Source organism: Macaca thibetana, chromosome 3, assembly GCF_024542745.1.
Source record: "Macaca thibetana thibetana isolate TM-01 chromosome 3, ASM2454274v1, whole genome shotgun sequence".
Classification (NCBI taxonomy): Eukaryota; Metazoa; Chordata; class Mammalia; order Primates; family Cercopithecidae; genus Macaca; species Macaca thibetana.
Window position 1 is genome coordinate 41,607,841 of NC_065580.1, and position 26,976 is coordinate 41,634,816.

Below are 26,976 nucleotides of genomic sequence, written 5' to 3' on the forward strand. Positions count from 1 at the left end.
AGAAACAGAATAATATCCACATGCTCAGAATTAGGCAACAGGAGTAAGGCAGAAAAGCCAGGTTCCCCTTTTCTTTACACATCAGACTTCTTGTTGGTGATTGTACAATCAGTCACTTGATCAACAAAACAAACAGTAAAAGACAAAAAGTAATCTTTTAGTTGTGCCCATTATGTGGTAGACAGTCTTGAAACAAACTGAATTGTCAATGGCTGCTTTCCAACAATGTGACTATGAGTGTGAGTAATTTATCAGTCGCTAGATGGCTTGGTATGGTTCAGTTTGAAGCATCACCTTGTCACCCTTTCTAGATCTTATTTGTTTAATCTTTATTCGTTCATACAGATAGAAATCTTAAGTGCTTATTTAAGTTACATAACGCTTAAGTAGCTAAGAATAGGAGAAAGAGAAGACTTATGTTACTAAAAATTGAAGGCATCTTATGAGTCCGAAGAAAATAAACCAGCACACAACTTTCTTTTGGAGGAAAAAATATAAGATAATTGCTTTAGCAATAACAACTATAAATTCATATAGTATTTGAGGTATGGAGTTTTAAAAAATCAACACTTTTCTTTTCACCCCGTCTATAGAATGGTATGAGAAATACAATTGAAGTGAATAGAGATAGAAGCCACAATTTATGTTAAAATAAAGAGTGAATTATTAATAGAAATAAACACTTTTTAAAACATTGAGATATCAATTGAAATAACTGGAAATCCCCTAACATGGGGTGTTCCAACAGGAATTATTAAATTAGATTCTGATAATTTTACTATTTATTAAATTACAGGGGTGATTCACAAACTATTAAACTATATTATTCATAAAGTGACAATGTTCAGATGACTTTTTATCCAACCTGCCAAATAAGGCCAGACACATTAGTAAGTAGAATAGAAGCTTTGTCTTGTTTTAATAGTCTCCTGAGACCCTGGGTATATTTTAAGGAGATACTGAACAGAAACTCATGCCTTAAAATGTCAAGCCTACTGAAAGACATTCTGTAATTGTGTTTTATGAACATATGGTGGTGTCAAGATGAGAGCTGGATACACATTTAGAGAGCAGGATAGAGGTCTAAACTAGAGATACGAATTTATGATTCATCAAGAGATGGTTTATTTTCTTTGTGTGTGTCTGTGTGATGGAGTCTCCTCTATCGCCCAGGCCAGAGTGCAGTGGCGCGATCTCGGCTCACTGCAACCTCCATCTCCCAGGTTCAAGCAATTCTCGTGCCTCAGCCTCTCTAGTAGCTGGGTGCATGCCACCATGGCCAGGTAATTTTTGTTATTTTTAGGAGAAATGGGGTTTCACCATGTTGGCCAGGCTGGTCTCAAACTCTTGACCTCAAGTGATCCACCTGCCTCGGCCTTCCAAGATTCATCAAGAGATGGTTTCTGAAGCATGGGTTTAGAAAATAACAGCTAGAGAGTGTCAGTAGAACAGGGCTGAGAGAAGGGGCCAGGAAAAGGGACCAAGGAGGAGCCAGAGAGGTAGAAGGAAAATGAAGCGAGAGAAGTGTCATGGAAGCAAGAGAGAAAGTATCACAAGAAGAACTTGTCCATGGCATAAGTACTGCTGGAGCTGTTAAGGGAGACAAGGAAATTGGCTCTGACAAGATGTTGATCCTGAGTTATGGTGCTGATGGAAATAAAATGAAGTAGGTTGTGGAAAGAATGGGTTGAGGAAAACAATGAAATGAAAGTGGATTGAGAAAAAAATGGAAGTAGGTTGAGGAAAAGACGGAAAGTTGTCCTTTCTCAGATATTTTGCTATATATAGGTCAAAGAAACGGGATAGTAGCTGGAGATCAAGGGAAAGTATTTTTATGCTAATGAGAAAGGTCCCACAAAGAGGGAGGTATTGCATATTACTTGCTCCTGAATATAGGAGCAAGAACACCAGCAGAAGGTGGTGCATGAGGAGAGGTGCAGTAGGCTGGTGCAACCAGTGGAGAGAAACGAGAAAATTCTTTCTGGTTGTATCAAAAATTTTTTTTAAGTTTTTTTAAAAAGATATAATAAAGTCACTGGCTGAAAGTGCAGGAGTTGGAATTATTGGAGCACTTGAGACGGGAGAAGAAGGTGGGAAAAAGCTATCTTAGGAAATATAATAAGGAATTTAGTAGGAAAATCTAATAAAAAAGGTGGTTGTACAGTTTTGTGTACCAGTATTTGAGATATGTGATCACAGACACAATGCAACTCGAGGTTAAATGTTATCAAAGCATTACCTTTATTAGTTGAGCGCTACAGAAAGCTAGGCACTTGGGCCTAAGCACCAGGTGGAAGGTTAAAAAAAAAAAAGCCACACTGTCATTTTTATAACTTCAGAGTTATGTTGACATTTGACTTTGTGTTGCTGTCTAAACTAGGCCAGTTGGGTAAATAAACTATTCTTTCCAAGTATAAACATTTTTTTCTGAAAAAGTAGAAGTATACATCAAACTAAACACCTTGTTTACTCCATTGTAAACTCAACGCTAAATTCAGTTAACAACTCAGTAAGTAAAATGACAACACTGAGTTTTTACTTCAGAAGTCACAAGGACCTTTGGGATTAACATCATACAAACGTAAAATTTGAAGGCACAGTCATATCTATTTCCTACTCTCAACATATGCCAAGGTGAAAACAAAAAAGTTACTGTATACGTTTAGCAATGGCATGGGTAACAGCAGTATGATGGGAATCAATAACCAGATTAATGCCCATAAACATCCAGGAAAGCCTACTTGTGCTATTTGGCAGGGAAATAACTCACATATTAGCTTTGATATTCAAACAAAAGAATGTGATTTTTAAAATGTGATCAAGTGCAAATACTGATACTTTTCATAGACTGTATTATAACATAAGAGGTCCTTGCAAAGATCCTTCAGTGCCACAAGATGAAAGGCACAATATCAAAGCACAGGTCACAAAGCCAGGATGCACATGTGAAAACCAGAGGAATGAAAATGCCTTACAGAAACTTTCATGGAGATTGAACATGCAGAGTAGAAATGCACCAAACAGAGGTTTTGACATCAATGTGTAGAGGCTACTATGTAAACCAAGAAAATTAATACAGCAAAGAGAAAGGAATTGTATACATCCATGGTAAAAAGATGTTTTTAGGTAAAGAAACATGTAAGTGCATGAGGAGCTTAAATATAAAGTCAAAGTTGTAGAAGGTTGGGCAAAGAATTAAATAGATGTAAGCACAATATTCATTTAATATTCTCCTGCTGTTTTCCAACAGAAATATTTCTATACATTTATGAGACCCAACTCCAAAAGCATGCTGGAATGGAATTAAAGACAGAACTACAGAAGCTAAAAAGAGCTGATCAAACTAAAAAAAAAAAGTTAGAGGTAAAGAAACCAACTTTAGTATAAATCATGTTCCGATTAAATTACAGCTCAATGTGTTATGAAAATGCTTAAAGAAAAGAAGAAGACACATGGACCAGAAGAGAGCATTAAAAGGGTTTTCTTTTCCCTGGAGATATTTTTTATAATGCTCTTTGTTCTGACAGGAGTTGATCATACAAATTTTATAGCTGAATAACTGTGTGTGGTTTGGGAACACGAACACTGTCTCAGAGAACAAGGAAAGACACTTAAGCAAAAAGCATAATTTTAAAAAGAGTATAATAATAGTGTTGCACAGTCATTCTTAACTTGGGTTTCTAAGCCATCTACAAAAGCAGTGCTGAATGAATAATTTTAAATACAGTAGCATAAAAATACTTTAAAAATTCAATGATGAAGCTATCCAGACCAACCACATAGTCTGATTGAAAATTATGCATTTGGTTTTTTTAATAAAAATGGGTAAATGTGCATCATTTCCTTTAATTTCTCAGTCCTGCTGCAATGGGATTTGTGCCCCTGATATGGTATTAGCACACAAACATTACTATAATATTAATGGCTCTGCACTCTAGAAAACCAAAATGAGAGAAATAACACAACTAAAATGTGGTCTTTGTACACACTAATACAGTATACAAATGTGTGGCAATATTTATCAAGCAGAAAGAGAGAAGGCAAAGATAAGCACTTTAGGAATAAGAAAGGCACTATCACTAAATGATGTGAAAAACATTTAAATAATAGTATAAAAATGTTATGCTGCTAAATTTGAGAGCTCAAGATAAGGAAGGAATTCTTAATAAAGATATCAAAAGCATAAAACATAAAGGAAAAGACAATAAATTGAACTTTATTAAACTTAAAATCTTCTTTTCATCAAAAGACTCTATAAGCCAAGCCACTGACTGAGGGATTATGGTTGAAATGTATAGAACTGACAATCCATAACTCATAAATTCCTACAAATTAATTAAGGAAGAAAAAACAATCTAGGTGACAAATGAGTAATCAACATGAATAAGAAATTAATGTAAGAGAACAGCAAAAGCCAATAATTATGTATCCAGATGCCCTACATTTTTAGCAATCACTTCACATCTATCAGACACGAAATGTTGTTGAAGATATGTAGCTATGAGAACTCTTGCACTCTCTTGATGGGGATATATGTCAGTACAACAGACCTGAGGACAATTTGGCACCACTCAGTTAAGCATGGGTGAATTCTATGACCCAGTAGTACAACTCCCAGGTATTGGTCCTAGAAAATCCTGAACAAGGAAACAGATGAAAGAATGCTCACTGCAGTATTAGATCTTTATAGTCGCTATCCATGAGGAGGAAAGAAGAGATAAGGATTTAATGAAAGATACACAGTGACCCTCAATTTATCTGTAATGTTTTATTTCTTAAGCTCAATATAGGGTATATAGTTCTTCCTCATGCTATTACTCATACTTTTTTACTTGTCTGAATTTTTTTCATTAAAGTTAAAAAGATGATAATGACTTACCAAGCTATCCACATCTATGCTGGAGTTTACAGCCCACTGCAATGTACTCATGATATTCATGGCTAAAGTCAGGATAATACCAACTGTTCCTTCTCCTTCTCCTATAGATGCACAAAAGACATAAATGAAACTCATGTTATTAAATTTACATTTCAATTTTATGCTGATTTTAACAATTTTTAAGTCTCAGTTCATCACAGCATTTACTAATAGAATAATGTTCTGCATATAGTAAGTATTCAACCAGGATTTTAAATCAAAGAGTGATAGAATATTAGGAAAGTGTTGCCCTTTTTAAAAAACGTTACTGATGTTGGAGGTGCTGTTGGTATTGGGTAGGTACCATATTTGTCTCTTCTACTATTATTCTCTAAGTAATAAGAGAACAAATATTAGAATGGGCAATGGGAAAATATCCTGTATCCAGATGAGCTCCTATACAAAGAAACCAAAAGCAGGGGAATAGTGTGTCCAAACAGCATCTGCATGCTTAGATGTTTAGATGTGCTCTGCGCCTTTGCAAGGAGGACATTTGTTAATTGCATACTGTTGGGAAGTAAATGGACTTAGAACTTCACCCGACAGTCAGAAAACTAACAGGTCTGCCATTTGGAAAGAGAAAATAATACCCTCTATGTAAAAAAAATAAAAAAAGAAAAAAAAAAGATTAGTGCACCTGGGAAGAATGATACTTAAGTGTTTAATTACAATAAATTTTTTTTAAGGGCTAAAAAGGACCGCTAATTAAAACTCGTAAGTATTCAGTATTATGGACATAAAAATTCTCTAAGAGGAATGTTCTTAAATTATTATAAAGTTAAAATATCAAGTCCCAATCAAGAGATCTTACACCTGTAATGCATGATAAAATTGTCAAAAGGTTCTACAGTTGGGAGAAATAATTTCTCTTATTATTAATTGAAATTTTTGTTTCTGCAATTCCTCTAACAGAAGGCATAATATACAGAGCATATATCTGTAGGTAATACTAAATTATTTTCATATAGGTTAGATTTATCTAGACCCCAATATATTGCTTGTTCTGAAGGTTAAGATGAGAAGATAAAATTTTAATAATAATAAGTCAGATAACATTTATTTAGTATTTACCATGGACCAGGCACTATACTAAGTGTTTTGGACAAATCATCCCATTTACTATTCACCCACACCTATGGAATAGGTAATATTATTGTGTCTATTTACACTTGAGGAAAATGAGGGGCTTAGAGAGCTAATTAACGTTTTCAAGTTAACACAGCTGAAGACCAGTCGAGCCGGGGATAATAATAGCTGGGTGACCAACATCCACTCTGGCTGACCATCTGATTTGATGGGTAAGTTCTGTACTATAATGATTGTTAAATGTTTTGATTATTGCCCCTAATAAATCAAGACTCAATCACACTCAACCATGGTATAGCATGTGTTATATTGGTTTGAATTGTTAACAAATCTTCATTTATGTAATTCAGCCTTCTTTGATCCCATTTTCAAATAACTTAAAAGAATTTTTTAAAGTTGCCTAAAATTGCAGTACTGATGAGGATTAGTACATTTGCCTGCCCATGTATATTCCTTCATAGAGTCATTTCCCACTGCCCTAGCTGTGAGAACAACAAAGGTGGCGAACCCACTATCCTCATAGCAGTGGAGTAGACTGCAGGTGGACCCCTGAGCCAAAAGGAACCTGTTTTCTGTTCTCTCCAGGACTTTGCAATTGTACAGAGGAGCTCTCCTGTTAATTCAGGAGGCCAGAATGGAGACACTACAAAAAGTCAATGTTGCATAGCCCTGGTTCACCAGGAAAGCCAGTTAATTCAGGAGGCCTGAATGGAGACACTACATAAAGTCAATGTTGCATAGCCCTGGTTCACCAGGAAAGCCAGTTAATTCAGGAGGCCAGAATGGAGACACTACATAAAGTCAATGTGGCATAGTTCTGGTACACCAGGAAAGCCAGTTAATTCAGGAGGCCAGAACAGTGACACTACATAAAGTCAGTGTGGCATAGCACTGGTACACCAGGAAAACCAGTCTTCAGAGAGAGAAAGGAATGAAGCAGTCACAGAAAGGCATGGACCCAGGACAGATATAGACTCAAGAAGAAGAAGAGTTGCAGCTGACTCTCTTGTGCCTGTTCCAGCTTCTTTAAGAGTCAAATGGCACCACCTTCTCGTTGTTCCTTGAAGCCTTCCTGTAACTCCAACAAATGCCTGCTTCTGGTTTGAGCAGAATTCTGTTCCTACAATCAAATGATCTCCCAGATTTGGCATTGATTTGGCATTTACTCTGCCAATATTCACTGTCACATATAACAACTTACTTCAATACTTATCATAAATACTCAGAAATTCAAATTCTTAAATTAGAGAAAACAAATTTACCTACATACATTTTTATTTTACTTATTATGAAATACTTTGTTTTTCACTAAAGATCCTAAAATCAATCCAGAACATTTGTGTTTAAAACACATGGCACTTTCTTTTTTTTTTTCTTTTGAAAAACATGAGTCTTCCTTTCTTTTCTGTGACAGTTTTACTTTGTGCAAAATTTGCAATTAGATAACAAATTTTACCTAGTAGAGATTTAAGAAACAAAACTTACCGACAAGGGGAACTGTGTGTGTGTGTGTGTGTGTGTGTGTGTGTGAATGCAGATGCTTCATTTCCCTTCTTTAGGGATCTATTAATTTTGAAGCTAGGACTCTTCATCAATATGAGTATGAAGAGGTGACATTTTTTCCCCTTCAATCACAGAATTGCTATCTGACAATCTGCGTGCCTTGGTTTTTAAAACTGTGAAAACAGGGATAATACCATATATATCCAACTTCAAGTAAATTATTTGTTCAACAATAAAACAATGGAAATTCAAAGAAATCATTTGTTCAATGATAAACCAACAAATTTGTTAATTATTAAACTCCAAAAAAACTCTAAAGATACCAAAAATTGATAACCTATAAGAATGCAGCATTTTATTCATTGACAAAGTTTTTACTAAATGCTTAGCTAAAATTAATCAGTTCATAGTACCTGTTGTTAAAATGGAAATGAAGGTAACAGCAATGAAGAAGATGACAAAAATCATTTCTATTCTCATTTGGAACCAGCGCAGTGTTGATAGGTACAAGAACCAGTTGGCAGTATGTAAATTCAGAGCTTTGTGGAACAGAGTTTCAAAGTAAGGCTGCCGTCCGAAGGCACGAAGTGTCCATAGTCCTTTTAAGCTTGTAACAAGATGAGTGAAAATTGGACTCCTGCCTGTGAAATATTTCCATAGAAAACATTGCAAATAACATAAACACAGAATGCAATTTCATAACACCATGTACCTGAAAAAGACTAAATTAGAGTAATCATATCGCAAATGTCATTGGTTAAAAAGATTTTTTCACACTGGTGCCATTCTTTGAATAGATGTGATTTGTTATTTTATTAATGAGCTACCCTCCTTTTTTACTTGGCTACTAGAGATGGGAACTTAAAAAATCACCACCAACATTTATTCCTTTTTCTTGGCTACCACTGGGAATTTTCTGGCTAATTCTAAATTAATTATCACTGAAAAAAATGTTAAGACAATTTTTTCAAGTATCTACATTAAGGAAGTTTATGTGACTTGATTTAGCTAATAACCTACAAAGCAGAAATACACTGAAAAATTATTGCCTGAAAATGTACCAACACTAAGGCTGTCACTGCAAAATGTGATTCCCTAACAGCTCAAGTAGAGTTTGGGGGAACATGAAATGGCAGCTCCAATACATGAAGGAAGGGTGTCCGAAGACAAAAAGTCAAAGGGACAAATTTGGTCAAGTATCATTTGGGAACCCAGAGAAACCTTTAGTAATAGCAGCACTATCATTTTTTAATTTAATTGATATGTTTATTATAAATGAATGTCCTATACACCAACTGTGGTAAGATTCTATATACCCATTTTAAAACCAAAATGAAGTCACATGGCCGTTAATTAAGAAAAACAATCCATGCGTACTTTGTAATACAGTTTCCTTTTATAGACACATACATGTAGAAAATAATTATTGTTATATGATGTGAAAGTTTAAAAACAGAATTTTTTTTGAAAAGTAGATTAACAATAAAGAATCTCAAATAGCTCTTGTAGCTTTTTTCCAAGATGAGTATCACACATTCACTGTCATACCTTCAGATTCCAGTTGTTTGAGTTGCTGTGAGGTTTGGAGAAAATATGCTCTCAACATAATAAAAGCCACTATCACTGGCACTGTTGCAACAAAGATGTAGGGTTGTAAAACCGCGACAACTGCTATAGCTCCAATCACAATTAATAACAACTGTGAGATCGAAGAAAACATGTTTGTGAGTAAACGTTTTCACATTGCAAAGTGGACAAAGTGTGTCAGTGATTTATTTCTAAATACTCTCCCCATTCTATTCCTAGTCGGAAAGTAACCATTTGCAAGTACATTTTTCATAGGCTCTATGAAAATTTTAAAAATTGTTCATGTCACTGATAACATTTTTGAAGTTTTGAAAACATGGTGTTCTTTGATCTTGGGATATTTTCATTTCCCAGGCACTTTAAAGTATTGTATGATAAATACATTTTAAGTGAATATTAATTTAACATAAACTTTTTAAATAATTTTAGTATGAAGGTAAATCTTAGGACTTATTTTGGTTAGACAGTTTTTGAAAGTTGGGCGTTCATCTTGGAGTCTTTTGATTCAGAAAGTTCTGCTTGAAATACAAGCTTGTCATTTAGGCAAGCTATCTAACCTTTTGGAGCATATTTTCTCATGCTTAACATTGAAATAAATCATACTTAATAAATTCCATATTTCTACATTACACCAAATACATACATTTTTAAAAGGTACAAAGTCTGCCAACACTTACTTCACAAAAACCCATTTGAATAAAGTATAAATAAAGTAACTGTCAGCAGAAAGGAAAAAAAATAAACACTTTATAACATCCGTATGCTATTCAGTGAGGCAGTTCTCTACCAGTTTCCATAAGTGACACATGCATTTTCAACTGATATAACTTTAGAACTGAAAGGGACCATTATTAGGTTTATATTCCCCATTCTACAAGTGACAAACCTGAGACCCTTCAAGATAAGTGTCTGCTCAGGGTAAAATAGTGGGAATCTGTGGAAAATAACCCCGATTTTCAATTTTCACTATACAGTGCTCCAATCCAGAAAGCAAATTTGTCAGAACATTGTCAAAAGTTAGAAAATAGAATGAAGATTATATGAGATATCAAAATACTCAAACTCAAAGAAGCAAAGAACAGAACCATGGGCAACAGGACAGGGGATAGAGGGAAATGGGGAGTTACTAATCAACAGGTATAAAATTTCAGTAGTGCAAAATGAGTAAGTTCCAGAGATCTGCCATGCAACATTTTGCCCATGGTGAACAATATTGTATTTTACACATAAAAATCTGTTAAGAGGGTAAACCTCATGTTAAGTGGACTTGCCACAATAAAATTAAAAATTTTAAAAGAGAAAAGTAATAGAAAATAGAGTGAACAGAAATATTTTTAAAAAAGAAAACTTATAGGTATGCTTTATTTTGTGCAACAGATCTGCTTCTGAAATGTCATGAATAGAATTAAATTTTATTTGTCTGAAATTAAGTATAACTAGAGGTATAACACAATTAAGTATAATCAGAGGAGTTCACAATTTAAAGGACCCCTGTGATTAATCATTTAACAAAATCAAAATTAACCAAATTTGTACTGTATTTGGATTGTCGTATATTATGCTCTCTTAATATGAGACTCTCTTACAAATAAAATAGGTAAATTAATATAAAAGACCTCTGCTTAATCATCTGTGAAACAACAACAAATGAATCTTAGCATTAAAAGTTGAACCGGGCCAGGTGCAGTGGCTAACACCTGTAATTCCAGCACTTTATGAGGCTGAGGCAGGTGGCTCACTTGAGGTCAGGAGTTGAAGACCAGCCTGGCCAATGTGGTGAAATAATACAAAAATTAGTCAGGCATGGTGGTGGGCACCTGTAATCCCAGCTACTCTGGAGGCTGACACAAGAGAATTGCTTGAACCCAGGAGGCGGAGGTTGCATTGAGCCAAGATTGCACCACTGCACTCCAGCCAACAAACAAAAAACAAACACGTTGAGCAGAAGTGATTCAAATTGGCATAAAAGAAAAAATTTGAGAGCCATCACGTATGTCAAAAATGGTAATTTATAAAATGAATACTTAAAAATTAACTCTTACAGAGGAGTTCTGAAGTGAGCCTCAAATAATTATCAAGAGGCACCATTGGCAAATACTTTCAAAATCAAGTCAAGAGGTTCACATTCCAATTTTTATCTGATGTAATAATATTATATTTGGGACAAGTTATTTACACTCTTAACATGAAAAACAAATGTCAGCATTTAGTGACACAGGACATGTTTCTTTGAATGCATGAATTCAAAGCATGGATTTAAATATTCCATCAGCTGCTTCTAAGTTATATCTTTAAACAGAACAACTGAAGGATATCCAAAATGCCAAAGTTCACTTGGAACAGTAAATATACTTGTGTCAATCATTTCAGATGAGGCTAACTGACAGTCTGATTTTTCTGCACCTGTCAATGTTGGTTATATATACACACTTACGTGATAATACTTCTTTTGTTTTATATGTTCAATCAAATACAGTATTATTATTTTGCAGGGGTGGGGAAAGAGCAAGAGGGGACAATGACTCATCCCAACATGGGCAGCATCCTATTCCAACTGTTTCTCCAGGGAGATCACTGAGACTGTGGTATTTGCTCTCTGGAGCTTGACCTAAACCAGTCAGGAAGCTCAGGAAGCTGTGCTCAAACCTGGTCCAACAACCACAGCTTACAACACTCCTTAAATCCTGTCACGTATGGAGACCTGATGTCCCAAGGTCACTTTCACCTCCTCCACTGCCCTTTTCTTCTCCACTCTCACCACCAGTCAGTCACCCCAACCCAAAGAGTCAGCCTTTGAGCCAGGCTTCCCTGGAGGCCTATTCACATCTATCACTCAGGGACAGCCCTCATAAAACCCTAGATTTTTCTTTCCCCTTTCTTTTGTTCAAAAACTTATCTTTGCTTCTCTCTCTTCCTTATGGTCCTTACTGTGGGGGAATGGGCTAGCTACTCTGTGCTAAAATGTTCACGGTGAGGCTAGTTTCAAGTGTAACCCACCCAGGGAATCCATCTTGATTCTAATACAGGCCTTTTGCGGGGAGGTTGGCTTCCATAAAATAGCGATGCCAATGCCAAAATGTCACACTTTGCGGCCAGTGATCTGGGGAAAGATAGCCCTTTGTGCCTCTCAAATCACTCCCAAGTAGACAGCTATTACATCTAAATGTGGGATTGCCTCAGGTCTGGGCCAGATAAACAGTTCTGACTTGTTATTGAATTTACTAAACTTACGTCTATTTTGAAGGCTTTGGATAATCACAAAATTAATTCAATAGACAGGACTTCAACTCTCAATCAAATAAAAATTGAAAACGAAATTGCATTTGCTTTTGTTATTATTTAAAAAACAACATGGCAAATAGACATACTTAACAGTACTTATTTTTACATACCTGGATGAAGTCAAATATGGTAAGAGGCAGAAGATCATCCAAAATTGCTATATCTTTGGAGAATCTATTAAGAATCCCACCTATAATATACAAGATGACAAATTCCTCAAAAGATATATCAATATATTCAATACTAAATTTGGATCACAGTAGACTCATTCAGAACCCAAATAAGAATTAGCATGTAATCAGATAAAGACTTAGAAAATTTTGTTTCTTTGCAAACATTCTAAATAATTATATGTTCAAGTTATTGTCTTGTACTTTTAAACGTTTTAAAAAGTTTCAGATTCCTGTAAGATTCAAGTAACAACCAATGTCTTTGAAATAGATTTTACTATAAATTATGTTAGGAATAGGTGGGTATTCATCCTGCTATTACAATCTTATTTTTGCAACCTTGCATTTAATGACAACTTACTCGATACGCTGTCACCATCTCCTCCATTTGTATTCCATAACATAGGGGTCTCCTTTTCCTCTGACTTCCATACCTTTTTGACATACCTCTACCAAAACCCTGGCTGCTCTCTCTCCCTGCCTGCCCCACTGTCTGGTCCTCCCTTGTCATACTCTCTTTCTACCCTCTTCATGGACAATCTACATTTCAACCTGTCATCTGAATCATGGATTCACATTTGTAAGGTTGATAACTTGTTGCTTCAATTTAAAAAGGTTATATACAAGTGTCTACTATGTACCAGGCACAATACTAGGCACTGAAATAACTGAGGTGAATAAGCCATGCTCCTTGTCCTTGAGAAATTCATTGTCTAGACAGGAATTAAACAAACAATTTGATAAAATGTAACATAATACTGTACAAATAAAGTGATATTGAATCTTATCATTTACCCCCCATAAACTGCAGGATAAAGTCCAAAATTCCTAGTTTAATATTTAATGCCTTGCATAATTTGGCCTCAACCCACCTACTTAGTACAAGCTTCCTCTGCTCAAATATCCTGTTTCAGCCAAACTGGTCTATTCTTTAAACACACTCTACACTTTCCTACCTCCCTGCTTTCCCCATGTGGTTCCCTCCACCTGAAACCCCTTTCCCCTCAGCTCTCATCGTCAAAATCTGTTTCCTCCCTTGCTCAACTCAAATGCCCCTGCTGCAAGAAAACATCAGTGTTTTCTCCAGCTGGGATTAATCTCTTCCTCTGGATATACTTAATACATCTTGTTTGCACCTCTGTTATAATGACTATATGCATGTCTTATATCACAGGAACTTATAAACATATCTTAACTCTTTTTCTAGGTTATAAATTGCTAAAGCTCAATGGGATCATGCCACACTTATTTTGTATCACCCATAGCCCCAAGAAAAAAGGCCTTATATGTAGGAATTATTTAATACATATTTATTAATACATTCTTTGGCATATTTAATTAAATATATTTGTATCTTTCCATGATAATCAAAAATTGAAAAAATAGCCATTGGTATTTATAAACAGTGTTTAGAAAATGAAATTTGCTTTGGTGGAAAGAAAAAACCATCCTGGTGCTTATTATATTTCAAATGGTTTGGAACCAACTATGAACAGCATTAAAGGGAAACAGGAGCTTGGAAAAGAAGAGGTGGAATGGCCAGTGCACCCTCTGTGGGAACAACACCCCACAGAAGGGAACCACGGGGAACTTATATTGATTTCCCACTGGCTATGTAGCAGGCAAGTAAATTGCCTTGTTTCATTCTCACAAAGATCCTCTGAAATATTCTTTTCCCCACTTAACAGGTGAGGAGGCCAAGGCTCAGGAGAGTCACTTGCCCATGATCACTGCTCTTATAGCGCCAACTCAGAGCTCAGGCAATGCTCATGTTCTTTCCACTGTGTCACATGGCTCATGTCTGACTCTTCCAGAAATGTGCGAGAAATCCCCTGCCTGCTCTGGGTCTCAGATTTCCATAAAAAATAAAATCAATGGATCAATTAATTGGACATCTTGAGTCTAAAATTCTTAGCTCCAAAACAGAGGATGGTGATGAGTATATCCAAATGAGGCAAGATTTCAGCAAGACACATGGGCTTCAGAATAAATATCAAGATCTTCCTACATACTATAACACTGAAATTTTGTCATCCAGAAAATATGATGGGTTTTTCTTATCTTGAGTTTTTAGATTTCTGAAAATTTTAGTCTTGGAATTTATTCCTTGCTTTATATCAAATGTTTCTGTGTCAATTCCTCCTCTCACCTGTGACCTCCTCCAGGGCAAGAACTGTGACTTATTCATCTTTTCATATCACAGAGTAAATGCCTCAACAGAGAAAGTGCTCTCAGGTTGCTGTGAAAAAACTTGGGGGAATCCTTATTAACCTCAGTCTTTCAGTGCAAATTTGTCTAATGAGGAATCAACAGAATTGATTTCTTCCAAAGTATCTTATTAGTTTTTAAAATTTTTAGTATCTTTATTTTACTACTCTGACTTTCTATTACTTCAAATATGATAATACAAAAATAGTTTTAAAATACATTTGGAATCCCCTCTACCATATAACTTTGAGCAGTTACATGAAATTAGATTATTCTACCCCATCAAAAGACTTAATCAATACAAAAAAACATATTTTCTTTGATCACTTTAAGTTTCCTGCCCTTTTGAACAATATTATATATTGGCAACAAGATGCCCAGAAGAGAGCTAGACCAAGTATTTGAAAAGAGAGGTATGACTGACCCATAAGGGCCTTCTTGTGCTGCTACAGTCCCACCAACATCACATTCTTACAAACCTAGCTACTCTAATTATCTAACACAGAAATATTAGGAGCAACAACATATGATAACCTATAATATCTGAGAAATGTGCATGCCAGTCAAAAGGAGGTTCAACAAAGGACAGATGCCTCTGTGCAAAAGCCAGCACTGCCATTAGAAAACCAATGAAACCACAGGCCCTATTGATGGTGGATCAGCAGTTTCATTTCTTAGTCCTAGTAAAGTACCTGCTTTCAACGTGTTGAGGGTTGACATAGGTGCTTGAAGAACAGAATGTAACATTTTGTGGTGTAAAATTTTCGACACTGTGATTAGAGTATGCACCAGTGGTAGACCTCTGAAGAATCCCATAGCAAGCAAAGTGTCGGCTACTCCCACGTAAATGTAAAACACATAATACGAACTGGTTCTGGTGATAATCACTGCATAGCTGTTATTTCTACTATAAGTACTATTCCCTTTGTCTTGAGGAGGAGTGCTGTAAAGCAAAAGGGAAATTGTTATTTGGCAGCCAAACTTACTAATTGAATTTCCAATACATGTAAATGGAACTAAATTTGAGTCTAAAGAAATACAATATATTGCATTAGAAGAGTGTGCACCCTTAATCTCAAAATCTTACTATTATTGCAAGAAAATAGATATGTTTTCTCATTATTGACAGAGATTGAGTTGTTCTTTATTAAATTAAAACATTTGAAGAAAACTGTAAAAGTGTAATGTTATTTCAAATATTTTTATTGTGTTTCACAGAAACTGAACAGAACTATATTCTTTAGAAACTGCAGGAACTGTACATGCTCACAATTTATTCATTTTATTTTATTTTATTTATTTTAGATATAGGATCTTGCTATATTGTCCAGGCTGGAGTGCAGTGGCTATTCACAATGATAGAACACTACAGCCCTGAGCTCCTGGGCTCAAGTGATCCTCTTGCGTCAGTCTGTGGAGGAGCTAGGACTACAGGTATGTGTCACCTTACCCAACTAATGGTCATCCTTTAAACAAAAAACCTTATTTTTCCACTACCATAATGCTTGGGAGAAATGAAACAAAGTAGATTACAATACATACAAACAGTGATTTACAATATTTAATCAACAGAAATAAAACACAATCTACACAATAGGACATGGAATACTCACTTTCCAAGGAACCACAGCACAACCAAAGAAGCAGCCACCTGGAATGGAACAAGAAAACAGTTGATTTTTTTCTAACATCTTCACCTAAATTCACATCGCACCATTTGATGTGTGTACCAATATCAATGTACACACAATTTCATCTTCCTTTGCTTTGTGTTCCCGGGTCCAGCAGCTGTAATAGTTGTTCTAAGTACTATTATTTGGATGAGAACACATTAAGTTAACGGAATTCAAATTTCACTGCAGTAAATTCTTTGCCATTTATCTCCTTTATTCAATAGAAACGACTGAACCTCACAAGAAAGCCAAGATCACAGCTGAATGTTTTAAATAATAAACATTTTTTAAAGAAACTAATCTCAGCCTGCTGGCAGATAATTAATCTGTTTATTTGCTATAAATAATTTCATTTGCCATTCAATGATTATAGGGGACTAATACCTGTGAAACCAATTAATTACTGGAAAAGGTGAGATTAATATTAATGGAAATGAATTATAAGTTTCAGGCCACGCACAGCGGCTCACGCTTGTAATACCAGCACTTTGGGAGGCCAAGGCGGACATCACTTGAGGCCAGGAGTTTGAGGACAGCCTGGCCAATGTGGCAAAACCTCATCTCTACTAGAAATGCCAAAAAATATTAGCCAGGCCTGGTGGTGCACACCTGTGATTCCAACTACTCAGGTGGCCAAGGGACCAGAACTGCTTGAACCCAGAAGGTAGAGGTTGCAGTGAGCCAAGATCACACCACTGCTGCACTCCAGACTGGACGACAGAGTGAGATTGCCTTCAGTAATTTACTAATGGAACAATAACCAAAGTAATGTTCAAAGACTGGTCTAGTCATCATAATATAAAATTATTTCGTGGCTGTTTCCACAGAGAACTACCAACCTAAACTGCTTAAATTGACTAGAACAAAATATTTTCAAGGACTTAGCATAATACTTTTTTAAAATATTTGGTACATATAGAAACAATAGAGTAAGCAAGTTCTGTCATTTCATTTTCAAAATGTTTTCAGGTTATAAAGTTTATTCAGTTTATGATAGAGTGACAGTCATAGGTGATTAGGGTAAAAAGGAAAAATATTTTTATTTTCAATTTTCTCAGGGCTTTAAGAATCATTCCATACCACATAGAAAACAGCATGCTTAATATCCAGATTTCAATGCTTCACAAGTCAAATGACACCCTAAAACATAAACCAACTGTCATAAAGCTGCCCTAAAATAATTACTATTAGTCAACAGCAGCAGTGGTATTATGGGAATATACTACATATCTACTACTAATAATGTAAAGCCACTCAGGGATTTCTAATCAACAAGCAGAAGGGAAGTCATAAAGAAACAGGATAAAGCAGTTCTATAACATATTCTTAACAATCATAGAATGAAAGTATTAAAAAGGATCTTCAGATATTCCAGTCAACAACAAGACTCTCTAAGTGTTTTCAAAAGAACCAGGAAACTGCTTCCCAATGTATTATTTTCATTTCTTCTCCATCTAGTCAATGATGCACTGCCAAGCAGGGGTTCTAAGAATTAACATAATAGATTTTTTTTTTTTTTTGCCTATTTCTTCGGTGCTAATGTCTAAGAACTCACAGAAGATACTGCCCTATAGCAGGGAAAATGTTACAAAATACAAAAGTAGAGTCACTTTCTTTCCAAAATGATAAGTGCTAACAAACTGAATAGACCAAATTAATTTTTTTCACTTTAACAGCTTTGAAGAAGTTTTTAAAAAGACTACATACTTCATATTTCAAAAGGGAAGCATATTTTACCTAACCTATAAAAACATAAATCTAAATTGAAATTTGAACCTTAGGAAAACTAAAAATAGATAAACCACTTACATCAAGGACAAAATGTATCTTAACCTTTCTTTAGTTTCTCTGGTCATGAGTACAAGACTCTCAATTGAATTTAAAAAAACTAAACTGTCATCCTGGATTAGCAGTTGTACCAGAATGTGACATGCTCATGATACATTTCAATGGTAATGAGAAATGGGCACAATGGTATCATAAAGGAGCTTAGTCTAAAAGAAAAACTATGGAAATTTTGGCTCAAAGAAGGCAATAGAATTGTGAACACTGGTGAATGAATTGCTTAGTTGTATAATTGTGAACATACTTTTTAAAAATTACTATTTTTCTACTATCACATCTTGTGCTGATGAGGATCTGAACTTGTGGCCTACCATGCAATTTTCATTCTTTCCGCCCCCACTCTTTTTTTTTAACTTGGCCATGTGAAGAACAGTAGAGGCTTGGTAAAGAAACCACAATGGGGACATTGAAGACAACAAAATTTCTGTAAGCAAGTGTGTGATTTGACTCTCTAAAAGGGTTGTCTAAAATGAATGCTAAGCCACTAATACATATCTAATCTCATTTTGTGAAGAAATCTTCATTTAAATAGTAATTGCCTGCATATTTAACAATAAAATATCTAGAGCAGCTGTGTCCAACCTTTTGAATGAGAGGACTATTATGCTTATCTGTGGTGGCAGATATCACAAAGATTATGCATGGACTTTTTTTTCTTTTTTTTAGCTCATCTGCTATTGTAAGTGTATTTTATGTGTGGCCCAAGACAACTCTTCTTCTTCCAATGTGGCCCAGGGAAGCCACAAGGTTGGACACCCATGATCTAGAGTCAAATGAATTTAAAATTTAATACAGATTTGCTTTCAGTGTTTTTGTTGTTGTTGTTGTTGTTGTTGTTTATGATTTATTTAGAGATATGGTCTCTCTCTGGCACCCAGGCTGGAATGCAATGGCACAATCACAGCTCACAGCAGCCTTGACCTCCCAGACTCAAGCGATTCTCCCACCTCAGCCTCCTTAGTAAATGGTAGCATACAAGCACACACCACTATGCCCAGCTAATTCTTTAATGTTTTTGTAGATACAGTGTCTCACTATGTTGCCCAGGCTGGTCTCGACCCCTGGGCTCAAGCAATCCTCCCCGCTCAGTCTCCTAAAATTCTGGGATTACAGGCATGAACCACCGTGCCTGGCCTTTAATTTCAATCCAAATAAAAGCCTTCTACTTTGGGTTTTTTAGTCTCTTAACATTTATTGTAAAATCTATTAAAAACTCTTATCTTTATATTTAAATACATTTGATATGTAATATGAAATAATAAAATATCAATAGTGATTCTAATTGGTTAATTTCAATCCAAATAAAAGCCTTCTACTTTTGAGTTTTTGAATCTCTTAACATTTATTAATAAAATCTATTAAAAACTCTTCTTATATTTGTATTTAAATATATTTTATATGTAATATGAAATAGTAAAATATCAATAGTGATTCTAATTGTTGATTTTTCAGAAGCTAAGAACTATATGAATCTATACTATTATATACTGTAAAATCACAAATATATGTAATATATAAATATATACATACTTATACATAGTTATATATGTGTGTATATATGCACACATACATGTATACATATATATGTATGTGTATATATACATATTTAAGTGTGTGCATATATATGTATACATCCTTCAAAACTATCTTAATTTAACTTTAAATCACAGTATACTTTACAATAGAACAGTCTTACCTCAGCCAGAAAAATTACCAAGCACCAAATTAGCACAAAAATTAAGCTCTTGTGGACAGTAATATATCGAAGGTATGTGTTCCATGTAGTCACCGCTGGTATGCTCTCCATATCATCAAAAAAGCACTCCTGAATAAGAGAATTATGGCTATTACAATAAGACAATACAGTTTCATGCCACCATGGTGGTTTTATTTTTAATATATGAAAATAAAGGAATAGTATTACTTGAATCTAAGTGTATTTTAACAAATATAAATCAGTATAAATGCCATGTATGATGTCATTTTATAGTCAGAATAATGTCTACTGGAGCAACACAGCTTTATTAAAACTGAGAAACACCGTAATTTTTCAAAATTCTAAAAATGTATCACTGATTATGTAACTGTATTATTATTGGACAGTTTTACCATTAAAGGCTTAACAGTGGCATACCTTTTATCAAATGAATGATACCACCTAAATGAAGTTTCCCAGAACTCTCTTTGATTTAACCCGTTTCTTCAGGGGTCCATGGACAAGTACAGGTCAGTATACTGCACTGTATATACTATAAAGGTCTTCCAGTAGACTGAAAGCCCATTTGTGTTTGAACATTCCTTAGTAACTTAGGACTATCTCTCTTTGCAACTATGATTTAAATTACATAATTCTCATCCTAGGCATATTCCTATTCCTCTAGAAATCTTTGTCTTTTGGCATATCGATACATTTCAAAATTTTGAAAAAGAGAGATTCCAGATAGTCCAAAGGAAAAAGATAGTTTTGTTTCTCACAAGATCAACAAAACTCATAGGAAAACACTATGAATCACAAAGAAGAGGTCCTATGGTATTGGGATATAGTGCACTGGTTAGGAGTATGCATTTTTTGAGTCAGACAGATCTGAATTTGAACCCAAACTCCACCATTAACAGCCTAGGAGCCGCCTGAATTCAAGCGTGTTGCTGAACTTCTCTGAACTTTAATTTCCTTATCTGCAAATGTGAAAAATTTTAAGTACCTTCCAGGGTAGTTGTGGGGACTAAATGTATGCCACCTAGAACTAGATGCAATCCATAAATGGAAACTATTATTAGTCAAGGCTATCATTCTTTACAACTAAATTTTTAGGCTCAGGATTGAGAAATTCATTTAGATTGATATTAAATTATATAAATGGGTTGGGCACAGTGGCTCAGGCTGGGCGCGGTGGCTCATGCCTGTAATCCCAGCACTTTGGGAGGCCAAGGGGGGCAGATCACAAGGTCAGGAGTTCGAGACCAGCCTGGCCAACATGATGAAACCCCTTCTCTACTAAAAATACAAAAATTAGCTGGGTGTGGTGGTGCATGCCTGTAATCCCAGCTACTCAGGAGGCTGAGGCAGGAGAATTGCTTGAACCCAGTAAGCAGAGGTTGCAGTGAGCCGAGGTCACGCCATTGTACTCCAGCCTAGGTGACAGAGTGAAACTCCATCTCAAACAAACAAACAAACAAAACACTATATAAATGAATTATCGTTTAGGAAACCTTCGTAAAGTATGGAAATTCTAAAATTACGCACTTTAGGGATCTATTTTATTCCCTCATTTTACAAAGAAGGAAACTTCAGCCTAGAGATGTTAATGGCTTGTGTCTTGTCAAAGGTCACATTATTCTCAAATGATCTATACTATTAAATATATCAATTAATTACAACCCTGCCCATGGCTCATTTCATCCAAGGCATTAAGTTTTCTACTAAAATAACAAAAACTCTCCTTTTTACATTATTTCTTGTTTTAAAAATAAAATACTTTTATTCTTAAGACCTAATATAACAAACTTTCTGTCTGAAGATTGGCACTAGTACATGTTGAGCTTCATATACCTTCTCTAAAAGAAATCTCTTTAGCAACCCAATGTATAAAGCAAACTCACAAGATAAAAAAAGCCCACACTAGCTAAATTCAGGCAAGACTGATACACAAACTAGAATGTGAGTCCCATCAAGAGTCTAAATGTTTATATACCTTATATAAGCTACTTCCATACAGATTATTTTGCGAGCTATAAATAATGAAAGCTACTATTTATTTATACAGTTACTTATACTGCACCTCTTCCCATAGAGGGTTCAAGATGGTAATAAAGTAGATGCTTTCTAACTTATAGTCACAATTATCACTGGTTTAGTAAAGGACCGAAAACTAAATCCTTTCCCATTTTATGGGAAGAGATATGTCCATCGCAAAAAGAAATCATTTGTTATTTTACATTTTAAAGTTGCTTGCATAATTAATGAACTTCATACTGTCTGAGTTTTAAGATAAACCTTATCCTAATCCCATGATTTGAGTAAATTTTGTTACATGCTACATATTGCATTCTACTCAATTGCACCCTGTATGGTGAAATACCCACAAGCAATTTATACCTACCTTTAAGTCTTCTTCATTAATTTCTTCACTTATTTCCAAGCCAGTTTCTTGAGATAACCTTCTTGAATATATATCCAGTTCAGTCAAGTTTGCCTGAGGGGCCAGTGACACTTTTCGTGTGGATGCTGCTGTCTTTCTGTGAATGCTCTGACCTTGGTTAACTGAGTGTGTCATCAGGTTCAGAACAGACTGCCTCCTCCGTGCCTGAAGCGTGGGGCCAGTGCTGATCACGCTGATGCGAGGGAGTATCACCTCTCCCTGCTCAGAATCTGGAACTAAGGACAGCCTTCTCTCTAAAGGCTCATCAGAATCCTCTTCGATGCCATTCATTTGTAAGGGAGTCTTTTGGACAATGGAAAATTTTCGTATAGAGTTGATTGGATTGAGAATAGAATTCTTCCTTTTTTCCCCAAACTCTCCAGTCTGTTTAAAAGATTGTTTTTTTGTTTCGGTCCAGGAGACAGGAGCATCTCCTTCTAATGAGAAACGGCGTAAGGTCTCAGTTAGGATTGAATTTCTTCTTTCTGCACTAAATTGGTCGAAAGAATCATATCCCATGAGTTTTGAGCTAAAGTCTGGCCGTAGATTTTGGAGTTCTGAAAATGTTCCATAAAAATAGCTGCTACCTTCATGTAAAATTAATATTTTGTCAGCTTTCTTTAAATGTTCCATTTTAGAAGTGACCAGAATCCTAGTTTTGTTAGCCATCAGTTTACAGACACAGCTTTAAGATATAAAAATATATAAATATCAATTTTATAAATACTTTATTGCAATAATGTCTTGTATTTTAGCATTTTATTAATGTTTTATTGCATATAATCTCTATCATACAATTTTATTATATTTTAAATGATTCTATAAGTACTCTGTAGTAATTGAATTGGTGCCTTGTGAATTCTGATAGCATGAAATAACATGCTATATTGAAAAGTTGCATGTTAACAGACTGAGAATGAAATTAAATTTCCTATATTAAGTAGATATTTGACTTTGAGCAAATCATTTATCCTCTGGGTCTCAGTTTATTTATCTAGAAAATGAGGAAATTATTAGATGACCTTTAAGGTCCCTAGAGATTTGTACTTCATTTCTTTTAAATGTCAGAGCTCTGCTGTTCTTTAAATTTTCTATTAATTTCTTGTTTACATTTTAGGCTGACCACCAATTTATTTCTCAAGTGCTTACATTAAGACTAATCTGTTTTGCTAAAAATAAAACAGCAACAATAACAACTGAGAATTGGATAATTAATTTGACTCTCCTCTAATAAAACTTTAATCTGTTCTAGAAGTAAATCCTGACTAGAATCATCTAAGAAATACCAGTTTTTTTAGGTATTATGTAATATATCATATAGAAAGATACATTGTTCTAGTTTGTACTGTAACACACTAACACAATACAAATGTAGTAAAGTTTATATTGATAGAAGTTACTTTTCACAGTCTCAGGGTTGTAAAGATAGTATTTTGGATATTAAATTTAACTAAATTCTAAGAAAGGTACTTCTAGGAATAATCCAGCCATTTTATACACATATACATCTTTATTGCTTAAAATCTTTATTTCTAGAAGAGTATATAACTGTTCTCCGAATAAACTATTTGATAGTCCATGAAACCATTTTGAAACTTTGAAAGCAAGCCATATACTGATTGTCTGTCTGTCTAGGGAATTTCATGTATATTGGACCCTAACAGGAGTTCCAAGGAAATATAATTCCTGAGCTCTGTGTGACTGAGGAGGAGATCTCCAAGGAAGTATTGAGGTAGATGAGTGGTCTAAGCATTCACCTATATTAAACCAGTAAAACACTTAGCATATGTATTTTCTTAAGAAGTTTACTATCTAAGGAGAAGACAGAGTAAAATACACAAAAAAGTAAATAAGAATGTTAAGTATAATAATCAATTAAAGTAATATATATCACAAGGCAATGATACTGCAAAAACTACATAGATAGCAATTGCTATAACAGTATAGCAATGGGAGAAACTGGTTTAGCATGAGGTGGTCAGAAAAGGTTTTAATGAAAGCAATCTTGACTCTTGGCCAGGTAGGGCAGATCAGATTTGAGTTAATACCATGCTACATTCTGCCATACCAACAATGGTGAACATATTTCTCAAGAAGTAAAATGCAATCTATGATGGGATAGACTTTCTTTCTTGTGTTTTAGCATAAGCATTATAAGCAAGTTATTCAAAGAACATACCTTTCAAATATTTCTTTTTCTGTTAAAACATCTAGGTATCCAAAAGGAGAGTCTAATAAATACAAATCAGCATCTTTGTATACTGCTCTAAAAAGAAAAAGGAAATTAAATTACTATTTCCTGTGTCTTTTAGTATAGATGATTTGCCTTAAACAGTTCACTACATGCATTACAATATGGTCATTACATCCATTCACTGAAATAACGCTATTCTCAAAAGTGGTGCAGAAGTAGCTCTTTTATACATGTTTTTACTGGGGTAGATGATTTTAAATGAGGAATAAAGGAATAAGTTGCAGATTTTTATCACTTTTCACAACATTCCAAGAACTGCTGAAGTGGTTTTGCTAACTGTAAGTGGCATAAACTAGCAAAAGTCACAAACTGAATTGTACCATAGCATACACTATAAAATATTACCTTAAAAAAAAAAAACAACTTTTAACAATAGTATCTATTTAGAGACAAGTACCATGCTATGTGCTCAAAATACAATGGCAAAAATTATACAGTTCCTGCCCTCGAAGATGTTGGGTTTTGGTGAAGACACCAAGAAGAAAATAAACTATTTCAAACTGTAAAATGTCAGAGATAGCTAATGAATTATAGTACTTATGTGAAATTATTTTAAAAATGTTTTTCTAAGTGTTAACCACTATCAACAAATTGATAGCAGTGCTGCCACAACTGTAGAATTGATATTGCATTTTGTTCCTTGTAGTTTTAGTCTCTATGTCATATTTATAAAAGATCCAAATAAGGAAAGTATGAATAATTCACAACAAAATGTATATCCATATTATTTTACTATTTAGCTAAAATATGAAACTATAAGCAAGTAAAATCTACATTGAGTTGACCTTAGAACGGTAATAAAGATGAAGACACAGTTCTCATATTAATAGAAATGAGACAATTTCTTTATAACATTTACATTTTTCAAGTGTGATTTTAGTAACCTTACTTATATCTCAAGCACATAGGATTCTGTGTTTATACATGTAATTTTTGGTACTTCTGTGAAAAAGAAAATTGTATTCAGCACACAATTAAGAAATTTTTAAAACCAAGTTTTAAAATTTTTAAAAAACCAATGAGAAAACTTTAAAAGTCTAAAACAACCTTTATAGTGTAACTTATTTTTGAAGACAGTATGCAAGAGCTACATAACGGATCCCGTCAAAATGTACACAGTTCCATCCCCCACACTCAGTTCTTAATTCTCTCCCTCACATGTATGACAAGTTTCTTATGAGATTAGAAACAATAAATTCTTCATCCCAAACTGGACAACACATTACACATTCTGATCAGAATAAGAATAGACAATTATTTGTAGTTCCTCAAAGTGTGTGCACCTTACAGCAAAACCAAATCTTAAACTGATAACACAAACTCAATTCTATGTTGGATGTCTAGAAGCCATATACTCTATCTTATCTAAATTTGTGGAATACTTAGAATAAATCTTACTTTGGCTCTCAGATAAAAATAATCAACTTCCATATTTTTTAGAAGCCATTATCTTGTCTGTGAATTATCCATATCTATTGATTTATTACCTTACAATGTGTTTCCAAGATCAAAGCATGGTTTAATGTAAAGAATCAAAAGGACCTGGTTCAAATTGTGACTCTACAATTTTCCTGTGTGGCTTTTGGCAAGTTAACATCTAACAGCCTCAATTATCTTATGATCTCTTCTGTAAAGCAGGGAGAACAATTCTTACTTTGCAGAGCTGTAAGGAGATTACATACACACAAAAATACACACACGACTAGAATACTCCCAGGCAATTGCAGGTGCTCAGTGAGCATTAGTTTCCAGTCTCAGCTTCTGGAAAGCAACAGAAAGTAAGGGAAAGGAGCCAACACATCAATGAGTCAATGTGATTTCTTGTTAACGACGTTGGCAACAAAGTGAGAAGAATTTTGTTCAGATAAAGCTTGAGAAACATTTGACATCAGAGTCACCAATAATTGTTTAAACTGAAAGTTACAGTTTAACCACAAAGCTCTCTCCTTGACATACATTATCTATATTTACATCTCTTTAACAGCTTTAAAAGGCTTGGACCAAGAGTGTTTCTACCTAGGGACCTCCTCCCCCAACAATGTTAATGTGTTTGTCCTGTTTATTTTAAATATTATAGATTTTAAGCTAAGTGACATCATTTGCCTTCCTATTTTGCTGTGAAAATCATGATGAAAAGCTTTGAAAGTAGATGTTTATCTATACCAAGAAGCCTAAAGCTGGTGTGTACATTGGAGTGGCGGGGTCCATGATGGAACTCACAGATATTTACATCTTCTCTTGCCAGTATTGTGCAGAATCCTAGAGTCTTCCATTTGTAGTAAACTATACCATGAGGCAAACAAATATACAG

At 34.7% G+C, this 26,976-nt stretch overlaps 2 protein-coding genes across 2 annotated transcripts in view; both read right to left on the bottom strand.

Moving 5' to 3' along the window:
* Positions 1–26,976, bottom strand: part of LSM8 (LSM8 homolog, U6 small nuclear RNA associated) — a 765,242-nt gene that overhangs the window by 568,596 nt on the left and 169,670 nt on the right. The window lies entirely within an intron of this gene.
* CFTR (CF transmembrane conductance regulator) overlaps positions 1–26,976 on the bottom strand; it is a 180,832-nt gene that overhangs the window by 50,544 nt on the left and 103,312 nt on the right. The window contains exons 13-21 of the mRNA XM_050785105.1: positions 24,591–24,677; positions 22,373–23,096; positions 19,969–20,097; positions 16,368–16,405; positions 15,447–15,697; positions 12,487–12,566; positions 9,056–9,206; positions 7,921–8,148; positions 4,880–4,980 (exon numbers count right to left, since the gene is read on the bottom strand). Coding sequence (XP_050641062.1) covers positions 4,880–4,980; positions 7,921–8,148; positions 9,056–9,206; positions 12,487–12,566; positions 15,447–15,697; positions 16,368–16,405; positions 19,969–20,097; positions 22,373–23,096; positions 24,591–24,677 — 1,789 coding nt within the window. The remainder of the gene's footprint in view (positions 1–4,879; positions 4,981–7,920; positions 8,149–9,055; positions 9,207–12,486; positions 12,567–15,446; positions 15,698–16,367; positions 16,406–19,968; positions 20,098–22,372; positions 23,097–24,590; positions 24,678–26,976) is intronic.